Source organism: Rhinolophus sinicus, linkage group LG15 (genome assembly GCF_036562045.2).
Source record: "Rhinolophus sinicus isolate RSC01 linkage group LG15, ASM3656204v1, whole genome shotgun sequence".
Classification (NCBI taxonomy): domain Eukaryota; kingdom Metazoa; phylum Chordata; class Mammalia; order Chiroptera; family Rhinolophidae; genus Rhinolophus; species Rhinolophus sinicus.
In genome coordinates, this window is record NC_133764.1 from 23,738,851 (window position 1) to 23,757,678 (window position 18,828).

The 18,828-nt window shown below is 37.1% G+C and overlaps 1 protein-coding gene across 2 annotated transcripts in view; it reads right to left on the reverse strand.

Annotated features, from left to right (window-relative positions):
• The window catches only part of USP32 (ubiquitin specific peptidase 32), a 168,439-nt gene that overhangs the window by 77,648 nt on the left and 71,963 nt on the right, over positions 1 to 18,828 (reverse strand). For both annotated transcript variants that reach the window (XM_019732553.2, XM_019732552.2), the window contains exons 3-4: positions 8,334 to 8,439; positions 3,991 to 4,109 (exon numbers count right to left, since the gene is read on the reverse strand). In XM_019732553.2, coding sequence (XP_019588112.2) covers positions 3,991 to 4,109; positions 8,334 to 8,439 — 225 coding nt within the window. The remainder of the gene's footprint in view (positions 1 to 3,990; positions 4,110 to 8,333; positions 8,440 to 18,828) is intronic.

Below are 18,828 nucleotides of genomic sequence, written 5' to 3' on the forward strand. Positions count from 1 at the left end.
TCAATATTTAATAAATCCAATTTTTCACTTTAGTACCTTCTTCTTTAGTACCTCAGTCTACCAGAATTAGCATATTTTAATTAAATATGTATGAAATTTAAATGCTCTTTTTACTTTCATAGGCAAATTAAAAACAACTACCCAGCAGTACTTATCCAGAAGGCATCAATGAAAACATGTATTCACAAGTCAACAATAATACAAAAAGAAACAAGTAGATTTCTATTTCTTTGCTTTCTTTCCAAAGTGTTTGTCTGGTTAAATCTCGAGAAAAATAGTACCCAGGCCAAGAAAGAACACCACATGGTTACGAAAGTCAATCTCTTTGGAAGACAAGAGGACTTAGGTTGAGTGAGGGCCAGATGATTTTATGAGAAAAGGGGAGAAGCAACTCATAGGGAAATACAATGAAGGATGACATTCAGGAGCCTAGCAGCTGTAATCCTGAGAGCGATATTAAGGGATACAAATAATTTATAACCTAAAAGAGATATGGTAAAAATAATTTCTACATTGTTTAGTAATATCCCATTGAGTACAATAGGATATTACTAAATCCTATTTAGCCTAGTAGTTTCCGAACATGTAACAGTGCAATCCAAACACTCAACACCGACAGTCTTATTTCTCTGAATGGAAAAACAGGGCATTCAGACTTGCTGCAGGGACACATGAGGACATTGCCAACATGTTTAAAGATTGGGGATCACAACCACATTCTTTCTCTACTCCACGTTTAGTCTAGAAAGAATGTCAGCAGTATACCACAAGCTCACTTTTGCACGTTAACATCTCTTACATTGGAATACGTGTTAAAACCAACAGTATCCTTTAATTATGAGCACACTCCTAGTATCCTGACTCCAAGTGATTTTTGAACCCCACAAGACGTACACCAATGACCTACCCTCCACGTTGCCAAATCTAAGGAATGCTTCTTGGGAGTTGAAAAGTCAACTCACTTGATCTTTCAGTTTATTTGACATACTTAAACACTCCTTCCTCTTGAAATACTTTTATCACTTGGCTTCCAGGACACCATTCTTTTTTGGTTCTCCTCATATGCTATTCCTTAGGCTCCTGTTTTGATTCCGCTTCATCTTGCCAATCTCTGAACACTGGAATATAGGACAGCCTTCCAGTCTGTTTTCTATCGAAATTCACTCCTACATGATCTCATCCTCACCACAAGCCAACAAAGTCTTCCCCCTGAACTCCAACTTATTATGTCAAAAACTATAGCTGACAACTCAACCTGAATGTCTAATATGATTCTCAAATTTAATTACGCCCTAAGCCTCTCTTGATATTGAAAGCCCAAACCTCCCTCTACCGCAGTTATAGCCACCTCAGTTAACAGCAACTTACTCACTAAATCAGGCCAACCCCTTAGTCATCCTTTTCTCTTTCTGTCACAGCCCATAATCAATACAAGAAAAGATCCTGTCAACTCCCCCTTCAAAATAAATGTGGACTCTAAAAACTTCTCATCACGTCACTGCTACATCATGATCTAAACGACCATCATCTCTTACCTGGGTTATTCAGATATCTCAACTGGACTCTGTTCAGCCTACCTTCCACATAAAAACCAAAATAATCATGTTTAAATAAAAACACAATAAACTCCTGTACTCCTGTGCTCAAAACCCTCTAATGGTTTCCATCTCACTCAGGGTGACAGTAAAGGAACCCCATGTCACTAACTTCATTTCCTACTACTCCCTTCTCACTTCATTCTAGATAAACTGGCCTCTTGGACATGTCAAGCACACTCCCACCTCAGGCCTTTACTATATTCTCTTCATGGAAAGTGCTTCCCCAAAAAACTGGTTTTTACCTCACTTCCTTTAAATTCTTTGTTCAAACATCACTTTATCTGACGAGCCTTTCCTAACTATCTTATATAAAATACTGACACTCAGCCACCTCGTTCCTATTAGTGCCTATCCCCCTTATTATTCTACTTTCTTTTTCCCTATAGCACTAATTATCATCTAATATATATACCTGCTTTTGGGCCTAATTTTTAAAGAACCGGGTAGCTAACCATATTTAATCCCTATCTATAGAACGGGAATGTCTGCACAAGCTTTATTAAAATAAAAAAATATATACATTTCCCCCCAAATGAGCAATGAGTATTAATGCATTTGACATCTCGGTGAAAAACCCAATTAATCAAGGCCTGAAAAAATTAGATTACCATTTTTCTGACCAGCAATGCTTGTTACCGGAGAAAAAAATACCATAGCCTAGTTTCTCTTGGAAAACTGAAATACGTACTACCATGGCAACTTCCAGTCAACAAGTCAGAATCCAAAATGGAAGGGGCCAATTCTTTTGCACCAAATGCATAGAAATGCTGTGTGCGATGTAAGACCATAACCACTACCAAAAACTGCACAGCCAAGCTCAAAAGCAAGAAAGGGAAATTTCCAGGTGCTACCAGTACAGAGGAACTCAAAGCCAGAGTGGTGAAAAGCTAAAGCCAGACAGTGCAAAAAAATATTAGAACCAGATACACGCATATGGATGGAATATTGACAATCAATGACTATATTGTTAGGAAGGTGACTAAACTAAACTGAATAGAAATTGACTGAACAAAACCAAAAGCAGTGAAGGATTCATATCTGTGAAATGGAAGTGAGTCAAAGAGCCACCCATAAAAAATCATACAGCTGTGAGTGCTGTAGGAAAGGATCAGAAACTTCTAAAAGGGTTTTACTCTACCATCTCTAGGGACTTTTCCACATTAGCAGACTTCTAAAACGAAAAAAAGGGATTTTCTCTGTTAAAGACACACATTTTCTATTGTTTAACTTTTACATAATGAAAATATATTAATAATGAAGACAGAAAAATGACAATTTTTTTTTTTAGAATTTTTAGATGAGTTTATTTGAGCCAAACTGATGATATATGCCAGGGAGCAAGATCTCCCATGAGCCTAAAAATGACAAATTTTTAAAACCCAAAAGTTTCACAATGAAAATCAACTAAGTAAAACAAATGATAAGATAGGCCTTGATGGGTCAGGGAGGGTACCAGAACAGCTCAGGGCAAATGAGTGATGTATGAGGTCAGACAATTAAGTTTGTGAATCTGTTGCAACGATGTTGCTAACCTTTTTTTGATATCAGAGGGATTATTCATTATGAATTTGTACCACGTAGACAAATAGTTCACCAAGTTTACTATTTGGAAGTGCTGAAAAGGCTGTGTGAAAAAGTTAGACGACCTGAACTTTTCGCCAACAATTCATGGCTCTTGCATCACGACAATGCACCAGCTCACACGGCACTGTCTGTGAGGGAGTTTTTAGCCAGTCAACAAATTACTGTATTGGAACACCCTCCCTACTCACCTGACCTGGCCCCCAATGACTTCTTTCTTTACCAGAAGATAAAGGAAATATTGAAAGAAGACATTTTGATGACATTCAGGACATCAAGGGTAATACGATGACAGCTCTGATGGCCATTCCAGAAAAAGAGTTCCAAAATTGCTTTGAAAGGTGGACTAGGCGCTGGCGTCGGTACATAGCTTTCCAAGGGGAGTACTTCAAAGATGACCTGAAGAAGCACTTTTTCTAGAATGAGTTTGCAAACTTAATTGTCAGACCTCCTATCTATATGTCTATGATGAAAAGCAATGGCACTGTAATGGGAACAATCACCTGTGTGTGTGCATGTGTATGTGTGTGTGTATGTTGGTGTGAGAGTGCGGTAGTGTGCTTCATTAGATATTAAGTATAGGCAGTTGTCTTTACAGTAGAATTGGGAACTTTCAGATGCACAAATATAGTAGTAATAAGTGTGTCAAGGACCTTTGAACATAGCACATAGTTGAAACCAACTATTAAATACAAAAATGTCAAGAATATGGTACACATAAATATCTATTCATCATAGCTAAACTCATTATACAATTAAGAGTTAATACTCTATCAACAGGTAGGGATGAAATGTAAATCTTTAAGTATACCTCTGAGAAACACTTCCTGAGTGTATCTGGGACTTTACCATCCACCGCATGGAGCAGTCTTTCCATTTCTTCCCGTACAACATAGCTCCCGGATTCGCTTGCAAAAAGACTAAAAATGTCTAGGAGAAAGAAAGAATAAATTAATCGTATCATAGATTAAATATATCCTCGTGGAAGTAGGGAGGGAAAAGTAACAAATATTGAGTGATGACTTGTGCCAAGCACTTTATAAATATGTAATTTAATTCATTCCTAAAAAAAAGCCACAAATAAACACTCCAGCAATATAAATTAAAACAGTAATGTGATATCTTTTCAAACACACTAAATTGCAAAAATGTTTAGATATGACAATACAAAGTGTTAACCATAAGTTGGGAGAAACAGAAACTCTTGAAAAACTACTATTACAGAGTATGAATTACTGTAACCACTTTGGAGAACAACTTGTCAAAAGTTTAGGAAAGGTTGGGGCCAGCCCAGTGGCTCAGGCCGTTAGAGCTCTATGTTCCTAACAACAAAGGCTGCCGGTTCGATTCCCACATGGGCCAGTGGGCTCTCAACCACAAGGTTGCCAGTTCAATTCCCCGAGTCCCGCAAGGCATGGTGGGCTCCGTCCCCTGCAACTAAGATTGAACACAGCACCTTGAGCTGAGCTGCCACTGAGCTCCCAGGTTGCCGGTTCGACTCCCTCAAGGGATGGTGGGCTGTGCCCCCTGCAACTAGCAACGGCAACTGGACCTGGAGCTGAGCTGCGCCCTCCACAACTAAGATTGAAAGGACAACAACTTGACTTGGAAAAAAAGTCCTGGAAGTACACACTGTTCCCCAATAAAGTCCTATTCCCCTTCCCCAATAAAATCTTTAAAAAAAAAAAGTTTAGGAAACGTAAATATGCATGCTAGAAATTCAAGTTCTAGGCAACTCCACTTCTACCCTTGAGAAATTCTCATACATGTGCATGTCCGTGAATAACAATGTTGTCCAGGGTATTGTCTGTAGTAGCAAAATTTGGGGAAAAAAGATAAATGTCTATCAACAAGCAAATAACAAATTGAGATACACACATGCACACACACCTACACCCACACAATGAAATACTATTATAGCAGTTAGAATAAAGGAACAAAGTGTTTCAAGATGAACAAATGCCAAAAATGTTCAAGGAAAATAATATGTATAATATACCATTTAAAAGTTTAAAATCTGCAAAACAGTTGAAGATACGTTTAAGGATATATAAAAATCTACATGAGGAATGAAAGATCACCAAAGTCATGAGAATGATAACCTCTGAAGGGAAGAACAGGGGTTGGACCATGGATGGTCCAGGGGTTGGACCATGGAAGGATACAAAGAGAGAGCCTCACCTTGGCTGTAATATTTTTTCTTAAAAAACAAGATATGGGGCAAATATGATATAATGTCAAGGAATAATAAAGCTGGGTGGAGGTACATATGTTTGAAATACTGCTTTTGTGGGTTGACCTGCATCCCCCCAAAATTTGTAAACATCCAACCTGCTGGCAGCCATGAATAGGATCTTATTTGGAAAGAGAGAAGATAGAAAAAAAACAGTCTTCCCTCTGAAGTCCCTGTGGGTTCCATTGTCTGCCCTCCCACATCCTGTGGCCGATGCTCTTAGGGGGAGTACAAGTGGCTGGAATGCTCTGACGAATGGTTATGGGTTAAACTGTGTCCCCCCCCCCGCCCCCCCAAGATTTAAAGTCCTAACTCCAGTACCTGTGAATATGACCTTATTTGGAAAAAGGTATTTGTGAATGTAATCAACTGAAGATGAGGTCATTAGGATGGGCCTAATCCAATATGACAGATTATAAGAAGAAAAGAGACACAGTTGAAAGAAAGCCATGTGATAAGATCAGCAGACTGGAGTGATGCAGCTGTAAGCCAAGGAATACCCAGGATTGATGGCCACCACCAGAAGTCAGGAAGAAGGAAGGATTCTTCCTTACAGGTTTCGGAGGAAGGAAGGACCTACTAACATCTTAATTTTGGACTTCCAGCTTCCAGAAATCTGAGATAATAAATTTCTGTGTTTAAAACCACCCAGTTTGTGGTACTTTTGTTACACTACTCCTGGGAAACTAATAAAATTATATAATAAAAATAAAAATCTAAAAATATATGTTGGTATTTATGACCCAAAGAATTGTTATTTTTTTAATTACTGGCTTAATTACTCTGGAGCCAGAGTATGTGTTTGTTAGTAGAAGGATACTATTGAAAAAACTAGGATCACAGATAAATTCCAATACAAAAAATTGGGTTTATGGAAATTTCATTACCTTGATTGTAATAATGTGGGTATATAAATTATCTCAAAACATATCAAAATATACATATGTATCTTATTGTATGTCAATTATATCTCAATAAAATTATAAAAAAGGAAATAAATACATATCCTAGGAAACACGGATGGACAATGATTAACTAAGGTTATCTTCCCTTTCATATTTAAGGGAAAAATGAATGATGTACTCTCATTATAACATTTGTCTGCTTAGTGGGATTTAAAAGTCATGGATGAGGAGTCATCATCTGGGCTTAGATAATTCACCTAATAAAATTAATTTCTAAAATTAAGAGTAAAACCATTAAAAAGAACTAAATCTTTTACCAAGAATCAGTAATAAAACATCAAGTAAGTGAACTTCTGATTCTACTTGTGAAGTAAGGCAAGAATAGATTGCTAAATCTATGCTATCAGAATTTTTTTTAAATAACGGCTTTTTGAGATGCCACACACATTCCATAAAATTCACCCTTTTAAAGTCTATAATTCACTGGCTGTTAGTATATTTGCAAGGTTGTGCAATCCCCACCACTGTCTAATTCTAAAACATTTTCATCCCAAAAAGAAACCTCACACTCATTAGCAGTCACTCTCCACATGTCCCTCTCCTCCTAGCCTCTGGCCACTACTAGTCACTTTCTGTCTCTACGAATTCACCTAGCCTAGACATTTTATATCAATGGAATCATATAGCATGTGGCCTAATTTGACTGGCATGTATCCCTTAGCATGTTTTCAGGTTCATCCATGTTGTAGCATGTACCAGTAGTTTACTCCTTTTGATTGTCGAGTAATATTCCATGGTATGGACAGACCACACATTTGTGTTGGACGCAGCAGTTGATGGACATCAGGGGTGTTTCCTTCTTGTGACAATTATGAACAATGCTGCTATGCACATTTATGTACGTGTTTTTTTTTTTTTTAATGAATGCAGTTGACCCTTGAACAGCGTGGATTTGTACTGCACGGGCCCACTTATATACAGATTTTTTCAATATCTATACGGTTGTTCGATCCACAGTTGGGAGTTACAGATACAGAGGGCAGGCTGTATGCACTGATCTACACCATTTTATACTGGGAACTTGACCATCCACAGATTCTGGTGTCCAAGGGTGGCCCTGAAACCAATCCCTCCTGGACACTGAGTGAGGGACCATTTAGTTTTTGGGGAGTCAAAAGTTATACGTGGATTTTCCAACCGCGGCTCCTAATCCCCGCGTTGTTCCAGAGTCAGCTATATGTGTTCTATTTTCTTGGATATACAACTAGGAGTGGCATTGCTTGGTCATAGGATAACTCGATGTTTAACAAAAGTTTGAGGAACTGCCAAACAGTGTTCCCATGTGGCTGTACTATTTTACACTCCCAACAGCCATGTATGTGACTTGCAACTTTCCTACATCCTCACCAACAAGATTTATTATCTTTCTGTTTTATTTTAGCAATCCTAGTGGGTGTGAAGTGGTATCCATTGTAATTTTAATTTACCTTTCCCTAATAACCAGTTATGTTGAGCAGTTTTTCAAGAGCTTATTGGCCACCTGTACATCTTTTTTGGAGAAACATCAATTCAAATCCTTTGCCTGTTATCAGAATTTTAAGGTAAATTATTCTGCACACAACTAGGAGTGGCATTGCTTGGTCATAGGATAACTCGATGTTTAACAAAAGTTTGAGGAACTGCCAAACAGTGTTCCCACGTGGCTGTACTATTTTACACTCCCAACAGCAATGTATGTGACTTGCAACTTTCCTACATCCTCACCAACAAGATTTATTATCTTTCTGTTTTATTTTAGCAATCCTAGTGGGTGTGAAGTGGTATCCACTGTAATTTTAATTTACCTTTCCCTAATAACCAGTTACGTTGAGCAATTTTCTAAGAGCTTATTGGCCACCTGTACATCTTTTTTGGAGAAACATCAATTCAAATCCTTTGCCTGTCATCAGAATTTTAAGGTAAATTATTCTGCACCCAGATATCGTATTATCATTTTGAGACAATAAATGTACTTACATTTTGCTTTCTCTTCATCTCTGCCTCTTGTAAGAAGGACAAGTCCAACTATTAAATTATTGAAGTGCAGTCCTTTTGATGTTCCACCAAAAGAACAGTAAATCACCTAGGAGAAAATGATAAAACCAATCTTAAATGTTGTACTTGTTCAGAAATTTGAGACTGCTAACCCCTTTAACAAATCTTGTCTCCCTCTCTAAACAAGGCCCTGGTAAACTGCAGTGAGATGATGTTAAGTTTCTCCCTCTTCCTCTTTCACACCTTGTTATGGCACTGAGCCAAGAACAGACTGTATCCATTCTAAAGCACAGGTATGTACTTCACTGACTCACACACTGAATATTTATTCTTTCTCTTTGGAGTCCTTAGCAAGGTCCAGGAAGATAAAGGTCCTTCCCCCTCAATAATCCCAATAATGTGATAAGGATTTTGTGTGATTAGAGAACTTCCTTCAACCTCTGTAAAACTTACATCATTTTGATTTGAAAGATCAACATTCTCAACCGAATGTTCAGAAATACAATGGCAATCATATTACAAAATATAAATGTATCAAATTAACATGTTTTACACCTTAAATTTACACACTATTATGTAAAATATAGTCACTCTAAAAGGTCTTTTAAAAAAAGAAATATAGAGACCCCAAAAGATATTTTTTACACTCTTAGAAATGGGTATTACAGTAATCAGAAATGAAGAGAAGCTATGCATAAGAAAGGGAGAGCAACAGCAATCCCTTTATTCATTCATTCAACAATTCTTTGTTGAGTGTGTAGTGTGATACTGTGATATAATAAACATGTATTTGTCTTCCTCCAGGTTCCTGACACAAGAGCTTCTAAAACCTTTGGAATTTCCTGAATGAGAAAGGAGCGTTTTTTGTTATTCATAATAATCCCCTTTCAAGCACACTTGAGTTTATGTTAATGAGGTGACTCTTGGTGGGCCCTTCACAAAGCTTCAGAATGGGAGCTAATACTCTTAGAGGAACTAACGATGTGATTAGAGGTTGTAACTTTCAGCCCTACTCCCCAATTTCCGGGAAGGGGAGAGGGCTAGAGATTGAGTTAATCACCAATGGCTAATGAGTCAATCAATCTTGTCTATGTAATAGAACTTCCATAAAATATTCCTAAACAACAGGTTTTGAAGAGCTTCTGGGTTGGTGAACACACCAAGGTGCTGGAATGGGGGAGCACCCCCAGAGGACAGAGAGATTCTGTGCACCATTCCCTTCCTGGCTCCACTCCCACCCCCAATACCTTGCCCAATGCATCTCTCCATTTGGCGTTTCCTGAGTTGTATCCTTTATAATAAACTGTTAATAGTAATTAAAGTGCCTTCCTGAGCTCTGTGAACCATTCTAGCAAATTATCAAACCCAAGGAGGGGGTCATGGGAACCCTCGATTTATATAGCCAATTGGTCAAAAGTATGGGAGTTCCAGAAACTGCTATTGGCATGCGAAGTGGGGGTAGATAGTATAAGAACTTAATTGAAGTATAGGACACCCAGTTGGAGAACTGGCTGATATGGGGGATAAAACAACACATATTTGGTGTCAGAAGTGCTGTGTTGCAAAACAAAACAAAACAAAACACCTAGTATCTACCAAGCAGAATTTTTGTCAATAAAATGCATGATTAAACAATAGTTCAATAAATAAAATTTAAATGGTCAGTATTAAAAATTAAAAGATATATTCATTAAATGATATTTATAAATATATTTAATAACACTCTGAGAGCTGATGTCAAAAATTGTATATCTCTAATGCCATTGATAGCAAAACCTACCAATAAACTAGCATAGGGAGATGGCTCCAGATCAGAACATATAAAACAAAAAAAGAACATAACAAATACACTTTGTGGAATAACTATTACTGGTTGGCTCCATCATAAACTGGAGGAAGGTAACAGAAAAGAAACCTCTATCCCTGGGGGAGGGGCAGAAAAACATCATAGCCCCAGACCTTTAGAGCTCCCCTACCACTAGGGGGGGAAACCACTGAGAAAGTCTCACTCTTCAAGATCAAGGACACAATACCTGCCTAAAACTGAGACAGAAATAAGACAACAGAGAATGTCCCCCATCCTAGCACCCCTCACCCACCTGCACCACTGGGTTAGCAAACAATGAGGAATAAGTAACAGCAGTCTACTGCTGGGGGTGAGGGAAGAGTGTGGAGAGACCCTCTCTGAGGTAGAGTAACAAAGAGAAATTAAGGTCAAAAGTTGAAGGTAGAGCAGACATTAGAAAAATCCTCCAGTAAACAAGGTAACCCTAGACTGGAATTTAAAGTGCATAGTGCACTGTGGGTAACCATAGCAACACAAAAATACAGCTCAACTACAGACCAGACTGACTCAACTACTCATGCTAAAGACTTAGCCAGGCATAAATACTATTTAGCTCAGTCTCTACTGTCCTATATGAAACATCTTTCAACCACAAAGTATAAGTTACACCTGGAAGCAAAGAACAAAAAAAGTCCAACATACTGGAAAACATGGAAGAGTTCAATAAAGTTTCAGAATGACTCAATAGTGAACTCAACAGAATGGAGTAAGAGATTATCCAAAATGAAACACAGAGGGAAAAAAATGTGGAGGTAAAGGGGTTAAAACAAAATCCAAGAGTTGTGAGACAGCATTAAATAATTTAATATACATGTGATTGAAATACTAGATGTAAAAGAGAGTGGGGCAGAAGAAATATCTAAAGAAGTAACAGCTGAGAATTTTCTAAAACTAATAGACGCAGAACTGATAAAAACTGTTCAGAGAACAGGAAAGATAAATCATACCTCTAACCACGCCCCCCCAAAACAACCAGATAAATCATATTCAAAACTACTTAAACCAAACACAAAGCGAAAATTTTAAGGCAGAGGAAAAAAGACATTACATTGAAAAAAAAATTCTCATCAAAAACTACAGAAGCCAGAAAACAGAGGAGTGACATGTTTAAAGCATTAAAAGAAAAAAAAAAACTTGAGACTCATACCCAGCGAAACATCTTTCAAAAAGAAAGGAAAAATAGACTTTTTTAGGGAAATAAAAACAGAAAAGTCATTCCCAGCAAACCTACACTACAGAAAAGGGCAAAAGAAAGTACTTCAGGATGTAGGAAATATACCAAACAGATACAAGTACCTTTACAAAAAAATAAGAGTAGGAAAAGGCATAAATGAAGGTAAATATAAAATATAGTTGTTTTCTTATTTTTAATTGCTCTAAAAGATAACTGGCTATCTAATGAAATAATAGTAAAAATTTAACGTGTTTATAGGATGTGTAAAAGTACACAATAGCTAACATTTAAATGCTAATTATGTGACCTGTAACTGTTGTAAGTGGTTTACCAGTATTAAGCCTCAAGATTCCATGAGGAAGGTATTACTGGCGTCCCCATTTTACTGTCAAGGAAAACTAAAACCCAAGGAGACTAGGTAACTTGTCCAAAGTCATACATTAATGAAGTGGCAGTCAGGATTCAAACCTAGGGAAGAAATGTTCCTAAAACTGAATTCTTAACCACTTCATAGTTCTATAGTATAAACTATATACATTCTGCAGTAGTATTATATGAAATGAAAAACATCACCAGCAAAATGTACACCATTCTGGTGAAATCTTTTGAGAATTAAACTAAACAATTTCAAATGATCACAAACTCAATTTATAAACACTGTCTTTGGAATCCCTTTACTCCTCACTTTAACTTGAAAAATGCAGTTTTAGTCACTTCAATGACTTTACTTAAAAAAAAAAAAAAAAACTGAAGTAGTAAGGGTAAAAATTAACCAAGAAATTTTGACTAAGATATGACCTTCAGTTTTGTAAGTATTTGTAAAATGTAGACTATTTTGTTCTGAATACATATGGCTAGAATGCTGGATTATACTGGTACCTCACTCCCAATGTATAAGAACAACAACCTTCTAAATCCATCAAATTCAACAGTTCATTTGATAGATGAAGAAAGGAGGCCCAGGAAAATCACATTTCCTGAATTCTAAGACGTATTTTCTACCTTTTATTAATGTTCCTGAAATCATCATGCTTGTAACACATCTAATGTGCAATATCTTTTTTCACCCCAAAAAAGTTATTTTTAAATCAATGGCCACCTTACCACTGACAACGCTTTAATACTTATGAAATATTAAGTGCCACGCTCATTTCTACTCAGCTTTGTTTTTGAGATTGAGGAGAGGGGGTGTGCACAGGATAGCAAGGATATTATTTTGAAAGCCACTTTTTAAAAAAGCACCTAAGTTAATAATAATATATTTATTATAACTTGTTTAAGGCCTTTAGACATCCCTTTAATAACTTTTCTGTAGCTATTAAAAAATAAAGGAAAATAAAAAACATATTTTCTTAAACGTGGGGTAGCCATGAATATCCAGAGTGAGACTTGGCACATTGTTACACTAATATATACAATTGATGCTTGTAATGATCTCACTAGCATTCTTTCAGACAATGGTATCCCAGTAAATAATACAATTAGTTCACAAGAGAGGGAAATTAGTCTGCATTTTCAGAGATAGGCTTACAATATATTAAGAAAATTAAAAGATTAAAAAAGGCACATGTGTATAGGTCTCCAGAGTTAAGGAAAGGTTGTGTCGGTTTCAACTATTGCTCTATGGCCCTTGTCCTTTTCCTTCTTCTGTCTTTTGGAAATAAGGTACAAAGGTATTCCACTCTTGCTTGCAGAAAGTAGTAAGTGGTGCATACTGCTTTCTAGTACCATGGTTTTTGGAGTCAGAGAGATAATTTGAAGCCAGGCTTTATTAATTTACCAGCTATTGATCTTGGGCAAACCACATAACTTACTGCCTTAATTCCATTCCATTACATGTAAGTAGAAGCAATGTGTCACATGTCTCCTCATTCCAGGACCCAGGCTGAAGAGCAACCCCTGTGTGGGAAATACTATTCTCAGGGCAAAAGGTAGAAACCAGAGCTTGACTCCCCTTTGTTAATTAGTAAGAATTCAGCATCGATGAGCTCATGACTTTAGCCTTGGAACACATTTTTTCTGAGTAAACTCTAGCATACCTCTTAAAATGCTTGATTAATAGTTAAGAGAACCAAACTAATGTTTTAAATTTTCATTTCATTTTACATAATGTTCGTAAGAATCAATACTCTCCATTTAAATTTTTAATGAAGATTTTCTCCATATCAAAATTTTTCTGTGCTATCTTATGAAGATGCTATTTCTAATAAATCCAATTTTCTCACATGAAATTTAGCAGATCTAAATTTGTTAATGAAGAATTGATTTTTCTGGAAATGTCTACACAACTCTTACTCTGTGCTTATAAAAAACTATTACATAGTTTTTAATTTAATATGTCAATATTTTATTATGTATCTGTACAAGATACTTTAAAAATATAACCACAATGTCATTATCACACTGAAAAAAAAAACTTTCCCCAACATTCATATGTTGGGACCTTTGGAAGAGAATTAGGACATGTGGGCAGAGCCTTCATGAATGGCATCAGTGCCCTTATAAAAGGGGCCTGACGGAGCTCCCTTGCTCCTTCTGCCATGTGAGGACACAGTGAAAAAAGTCCATTTATGAAGCAGGAAGCCTGAGGACCCTCACCAGACACTGAATCTGCGGGCATACCTTAATCTTGGATTTCCCAGCCTCCAGAACTGCGAGAAATAAATTTCTGTTGTTTATAAGCCACCTAGAATATGATATTCTGTTACAGTAGCCTGAGGGGGCTGAAACAAAAACTAAAAAAAAAAAATTTAAAAATTCCCCAGACTCATCAACTATTGAGTCAGTATTCAAATGTCCCCCATTGTCTCATAATTTTTTTCAACTTGTTCAAATCAGGTTTAAAAATGTTTTAATTGATTGCTAATCTCTTAAATCTTTTATTCTGTAGGTTTTCTTTCTTTCTCTTCTTCCCACCCTCTCTCACTTTTTCCCCTCACAATATATTTGCTAAAGAAACCAAGAGGTTTGTCCTGTGGAGTTTTCCAAGGTCTGCATTTTCATCATTGTATCTTCCATCCTCTGTATTTCCTGTGTAGTGGTAGTTAGATCCAGAGAATTGATCAATTTTAAATTATATGTTTTGGCAAGAACCATCTCCCAGATGGTGCTATTATGTCTCCAGGAGGAGGCACATATGACTGCTTATCTCTCTTTTTGTGATATTAGTAGCTATTGACAATCACTGTCTAGATTAATACATCCATTAAAGGTTTAAAAAAAACGTTGGTAATTACAATTCTACTATTCTTTTGTTTACTGGCTGGAATACTTCTATAAAGAAAATTCTCCTTATTGACTATTTGGTAACTCTGAGGTATAGTTTCTTTGTATAGCACAGCCAGCTTGACTCTTTTCCTTCATTAATCAGTTTTTAAATAATGAGTTGGTTTGCCAGCATCTTTCAAAGGTATCTGTGCACAAAAAGAAAATACAGACCACCGAAGGTTGCTATCCTTAGGTCTGCCTACACGTTTAGCCCATCCATGACGAACATCTGTGAACTTGGATTTCAAGGTTTCCACCATTCCCTAAATGTTAAATGTGGCTAACTGCCTAAACTGTTTGTACAAACAATAAGGTTTATGCTCAACACCTGCTTTCCCTTTGGAAGCTTGGAATTTTGGTCTGTGATAGATAGAGGGTACCTACATGACCAACCCCAATAAAAACCCTGGGTACTGAGCCTCTTTAATGAGTTTCCCTGGCAGACAACATTTCACACCTGTTGTCACAATTTATTGCTAGAGGAATTAAATGCATCCTGTGTGACTCCAATGGAAGAAGACTCTTGGAAGCTTAGAGCTTCCATATGCCTTTCCTTTTTGCTGATTTTGCTTTGTATCCTTTTGCTATAATAAATCACAGCAGTGAGTATGACTATATATGCTGAGTCCTGTGAGTCCGTCTAGTGAATCATGAATCTTGGGGGTGGTATCGGAAATCCTTGACAGTGTCCAAAGGGGGTGTTTTAAAAAATATCATAGTTGATATGTACCGATTTCCTTACAGTTAGTTATCCTTACTGATGATCAAATGTCCCATCTTTGCTCATCCCTTTGATGAAGACTGTTCAAATTGGCTCCTGAATCCTTTTTATATGACTCTAAGTAGGGTTTGACAACTTCTTTACTTTCTGGTATGACAACATGTTCCTGGTTCCTTTAAGTGGAAAATGATATTTACAAATCACAATCAGGGTGCTTATTGCTTCGATATTAGTGATTATTTCTCAGACTTTTCAGAGTACAGAGCTAGGAAACTAAAACACATCATGAATTTATACTGATACTCCCACATATATATACAACCTTTTCCATCGGCCTCTCCAACTAAGTTAATCATTACATTTTGATATAAATTAAATGTTTCAGTATCAACAATGTTTCAATGTTCCTCTCTAGAGGGCATCACTGAACTAAGGTAATGAGAGATAAGATGATGAGGAACAGATAATTCTAATGGTAACTTCAAAAGAGAATTGGCAAGTATAAAGCATGAGAATACTGGGCCTAGATATTTGTAGAAGAGATTTCTGATTCTCTTACAAAAATAGGTCTCCTTTCTTTGGTGGCTTAAGGCAAGGAGATATTTCCTCATGCTCCTTACAATTGAATATGGCTATATTACTACTTTTGGCCAAAGGGTTATGGATGGAAATGACATCACCAGTTCTGGGCCAAGTACCTAATTGCAAACAAGAGACCCCTCCCTAGCATGATCTTATTTATCTACCTTGGTGATTTATAGATGCTCTTTGTGATATGCAAAAGTGTGATAAGAACTGACACTGCCTGAAAAGCTGAACCAACATACAGAGGAGTTGTCATGGAGTCACCCAACTCCATTAATGGAATTTTTATGAGTGAAAAATAATTTTTGTTATCTCAAGCCATTATTTTGGAGGGAAAATCTGTTTTAAAAAAGCATAACAATCGGGGCCGGCCCGGTGGCTCAGGCAGTTAGAGCTCCGTGCTCCTAACTCCGAAGGCTGCCGGTTCGATTCCCACATGGGCCAGTGGGCTCTCAACCACAAGGTTGCCAGTTCAATTCCTCGAGTCCCGCAAGGGATGGTGGGCTCTGCCCCCTGCAACTAAGATTGAACACGGCACCTTGAGCTGAGCTGCCTCCCGCATGGCTCAGTTGGTTGGAGCGTGTCCTCTCAACCACAAGGTTGCCAGTTCAATTCCTCGACTCCCTCAAGGGATGGTGGGCAGCGCCCCCTGCAACTAAAAAAAATTGAACACGGCACCTTGAGCTGAGCTGCCGCTGAGCTCCCGGATGGCTCAGTTGGTTGGAGCCTGTCCTCTCAACCACATGGTTGCCGGTTCGACTCCCGCAAGTGATGGTGGGCTGCGCCCCCTGCAACCAGCAACGGCAACTGGACCTGGAGCTGAGCTGCGCCCTCCACAACTAAGACTGAAAGAACAACAACTTGAAGCTGAACAGAACCCCCCACAACTAAGATTGAAAGGACAACAATTTGACCATTGTTCCCCAATAAAGTCCTGTTCCCCTTCCCCAATAAAATCTAAAAAAAAAAAAAAAAAAAAGCATAACAATCTATAGTGACTGACACAGAGTTAAAAAAGAAAAGGGTAGAGATGTTAAAAATCAAAAAATATATCTTTCCCAAAGAACCAGATCCCACCAAGACATATGACTAAAATTATCTTTAGGTAATTCATGACAAATATATGTAACATGAATACACAAAATGAATCACACTGTACGAGTACACTGGTGACGTTCACAGAATAATTCACGTATACCATAGACCCAAAGTGTATAAACTATGAAAACATTAAGTACGCATTTACATAGAATATATTTAATGCCCATAAAATTTCAAACATTGCAATTTACATGAAAACTCTGATTACACACAGACACACACACACGATGGAAAGATTGTTCCTTTTACAGGAAAAAGGATTTTTGTTTACACTGTCTCTGCAGTCTATTACAACATGTTTCTTTTCTTCAAATGTCATTTCATAATACTAATCATGTTTTTCCTTTTCTGTAATTCTATAGAGAAATATCATAAGATAGAATCACACTTTGCTCCAGAAAATAATAAAGGGCCTGTGAAATTCTGAATAAGAAGATACAAATGCATAGTGTAACTTCCACAAAGAACAATTACTGAGGAAACAACCACCAGGAATTGGAAGGCTGAGTGAATAGTACCCAAAGCTGACATGGAGTTGACCAGCCAGACAGAAGAGAGACCTCACTTAACATCCAGTGCATTTAGGAGAGACCCCAGAAGAGTCCATCCTTCGTGTTAGGGTTAAACTAGATTTAGAGTAAGGGCTACTCAAGACCCAACATAACAAAACTTTAAAAGGTTATTATAAATATGCTTAAGGATTTAAATGAAAATATGAACATGGAAATGGAAACTACATCTAGAAAGAAACAAATGGAATTTTTAGAACAAAAAAATACAGTATCTGAAATAAAATTTTACTGTAGAGCCTTAAGAGCTTATTTAACACTGGCAAATAAAAGATCAGTAAACTTGAAGTCAGGGCAATAATAACTATTCAAACTGAAGTACAGTGAGAAAAGAAGCTAAAAATGGGGAGTCTGGGGCAGGGGGGAGATGGAAAATAAATAAAAGAGATAAAATAATCAGATGTAAAAAAAAATCTGTAAAGTGAAAAATCACCAAGTATTTTGACATGCATGTAATTGGAGGCCAAGAAAAGTGAAGGGGGGTGGGTGGTTGTGGAAAACATATATGAAGAACAGTGGCTGAATATCTCCCAAGTTTGATGATAAACCCACAGATTCAAGATGCTCAAAGAATCTCAAACAAGATAAACATAGAAAACCAAACTCAGCCATATCATAAATTCCTGAAAAATAATGATAGAGAAAAATCTTGAAAATACTGAGAAAAAAGGGACACATTTCATTAAAAAAAAAAAATTATCATCAACTTCTAATCAGAAACAACACAAGCCAGAGGACAATAAAAGAAGCTGGAAAATAACAACTGCTGACTGGCAAGGATTTGGTGAATTGGAAGGAACCCTCATACATTGCTGGTGGGAATGTAAAAGGGTGCAGCTGCTGGGGAAAACAGCTTGGCAGGTTTTCATAATGGTAAACATAAAATTACCATATGACCCAGCAAATCCATTCCAAGTACAAAAGAACTGAAAACAGGTATTCTTACAGATACTTGTATGCCAATGTTCACTGCAGCATTATTTACCACAAGCACAAGGTGGAAACAACCCAACAGGTGAATGGATAAAACACGATATAAACACACAATGGAATATTTTTCAGCCATAAAAAGAAATAAAGTTCTGATACGTGCTACAACATGAGTGAATGTTGAAAACATTACGCTAAATGCCAGACATAAAAGAACAAATATTGTATGATTCCACTTAAATATCTAGAATAGGTAAACTTTTACAGGCAGAAAGTGGATTAGA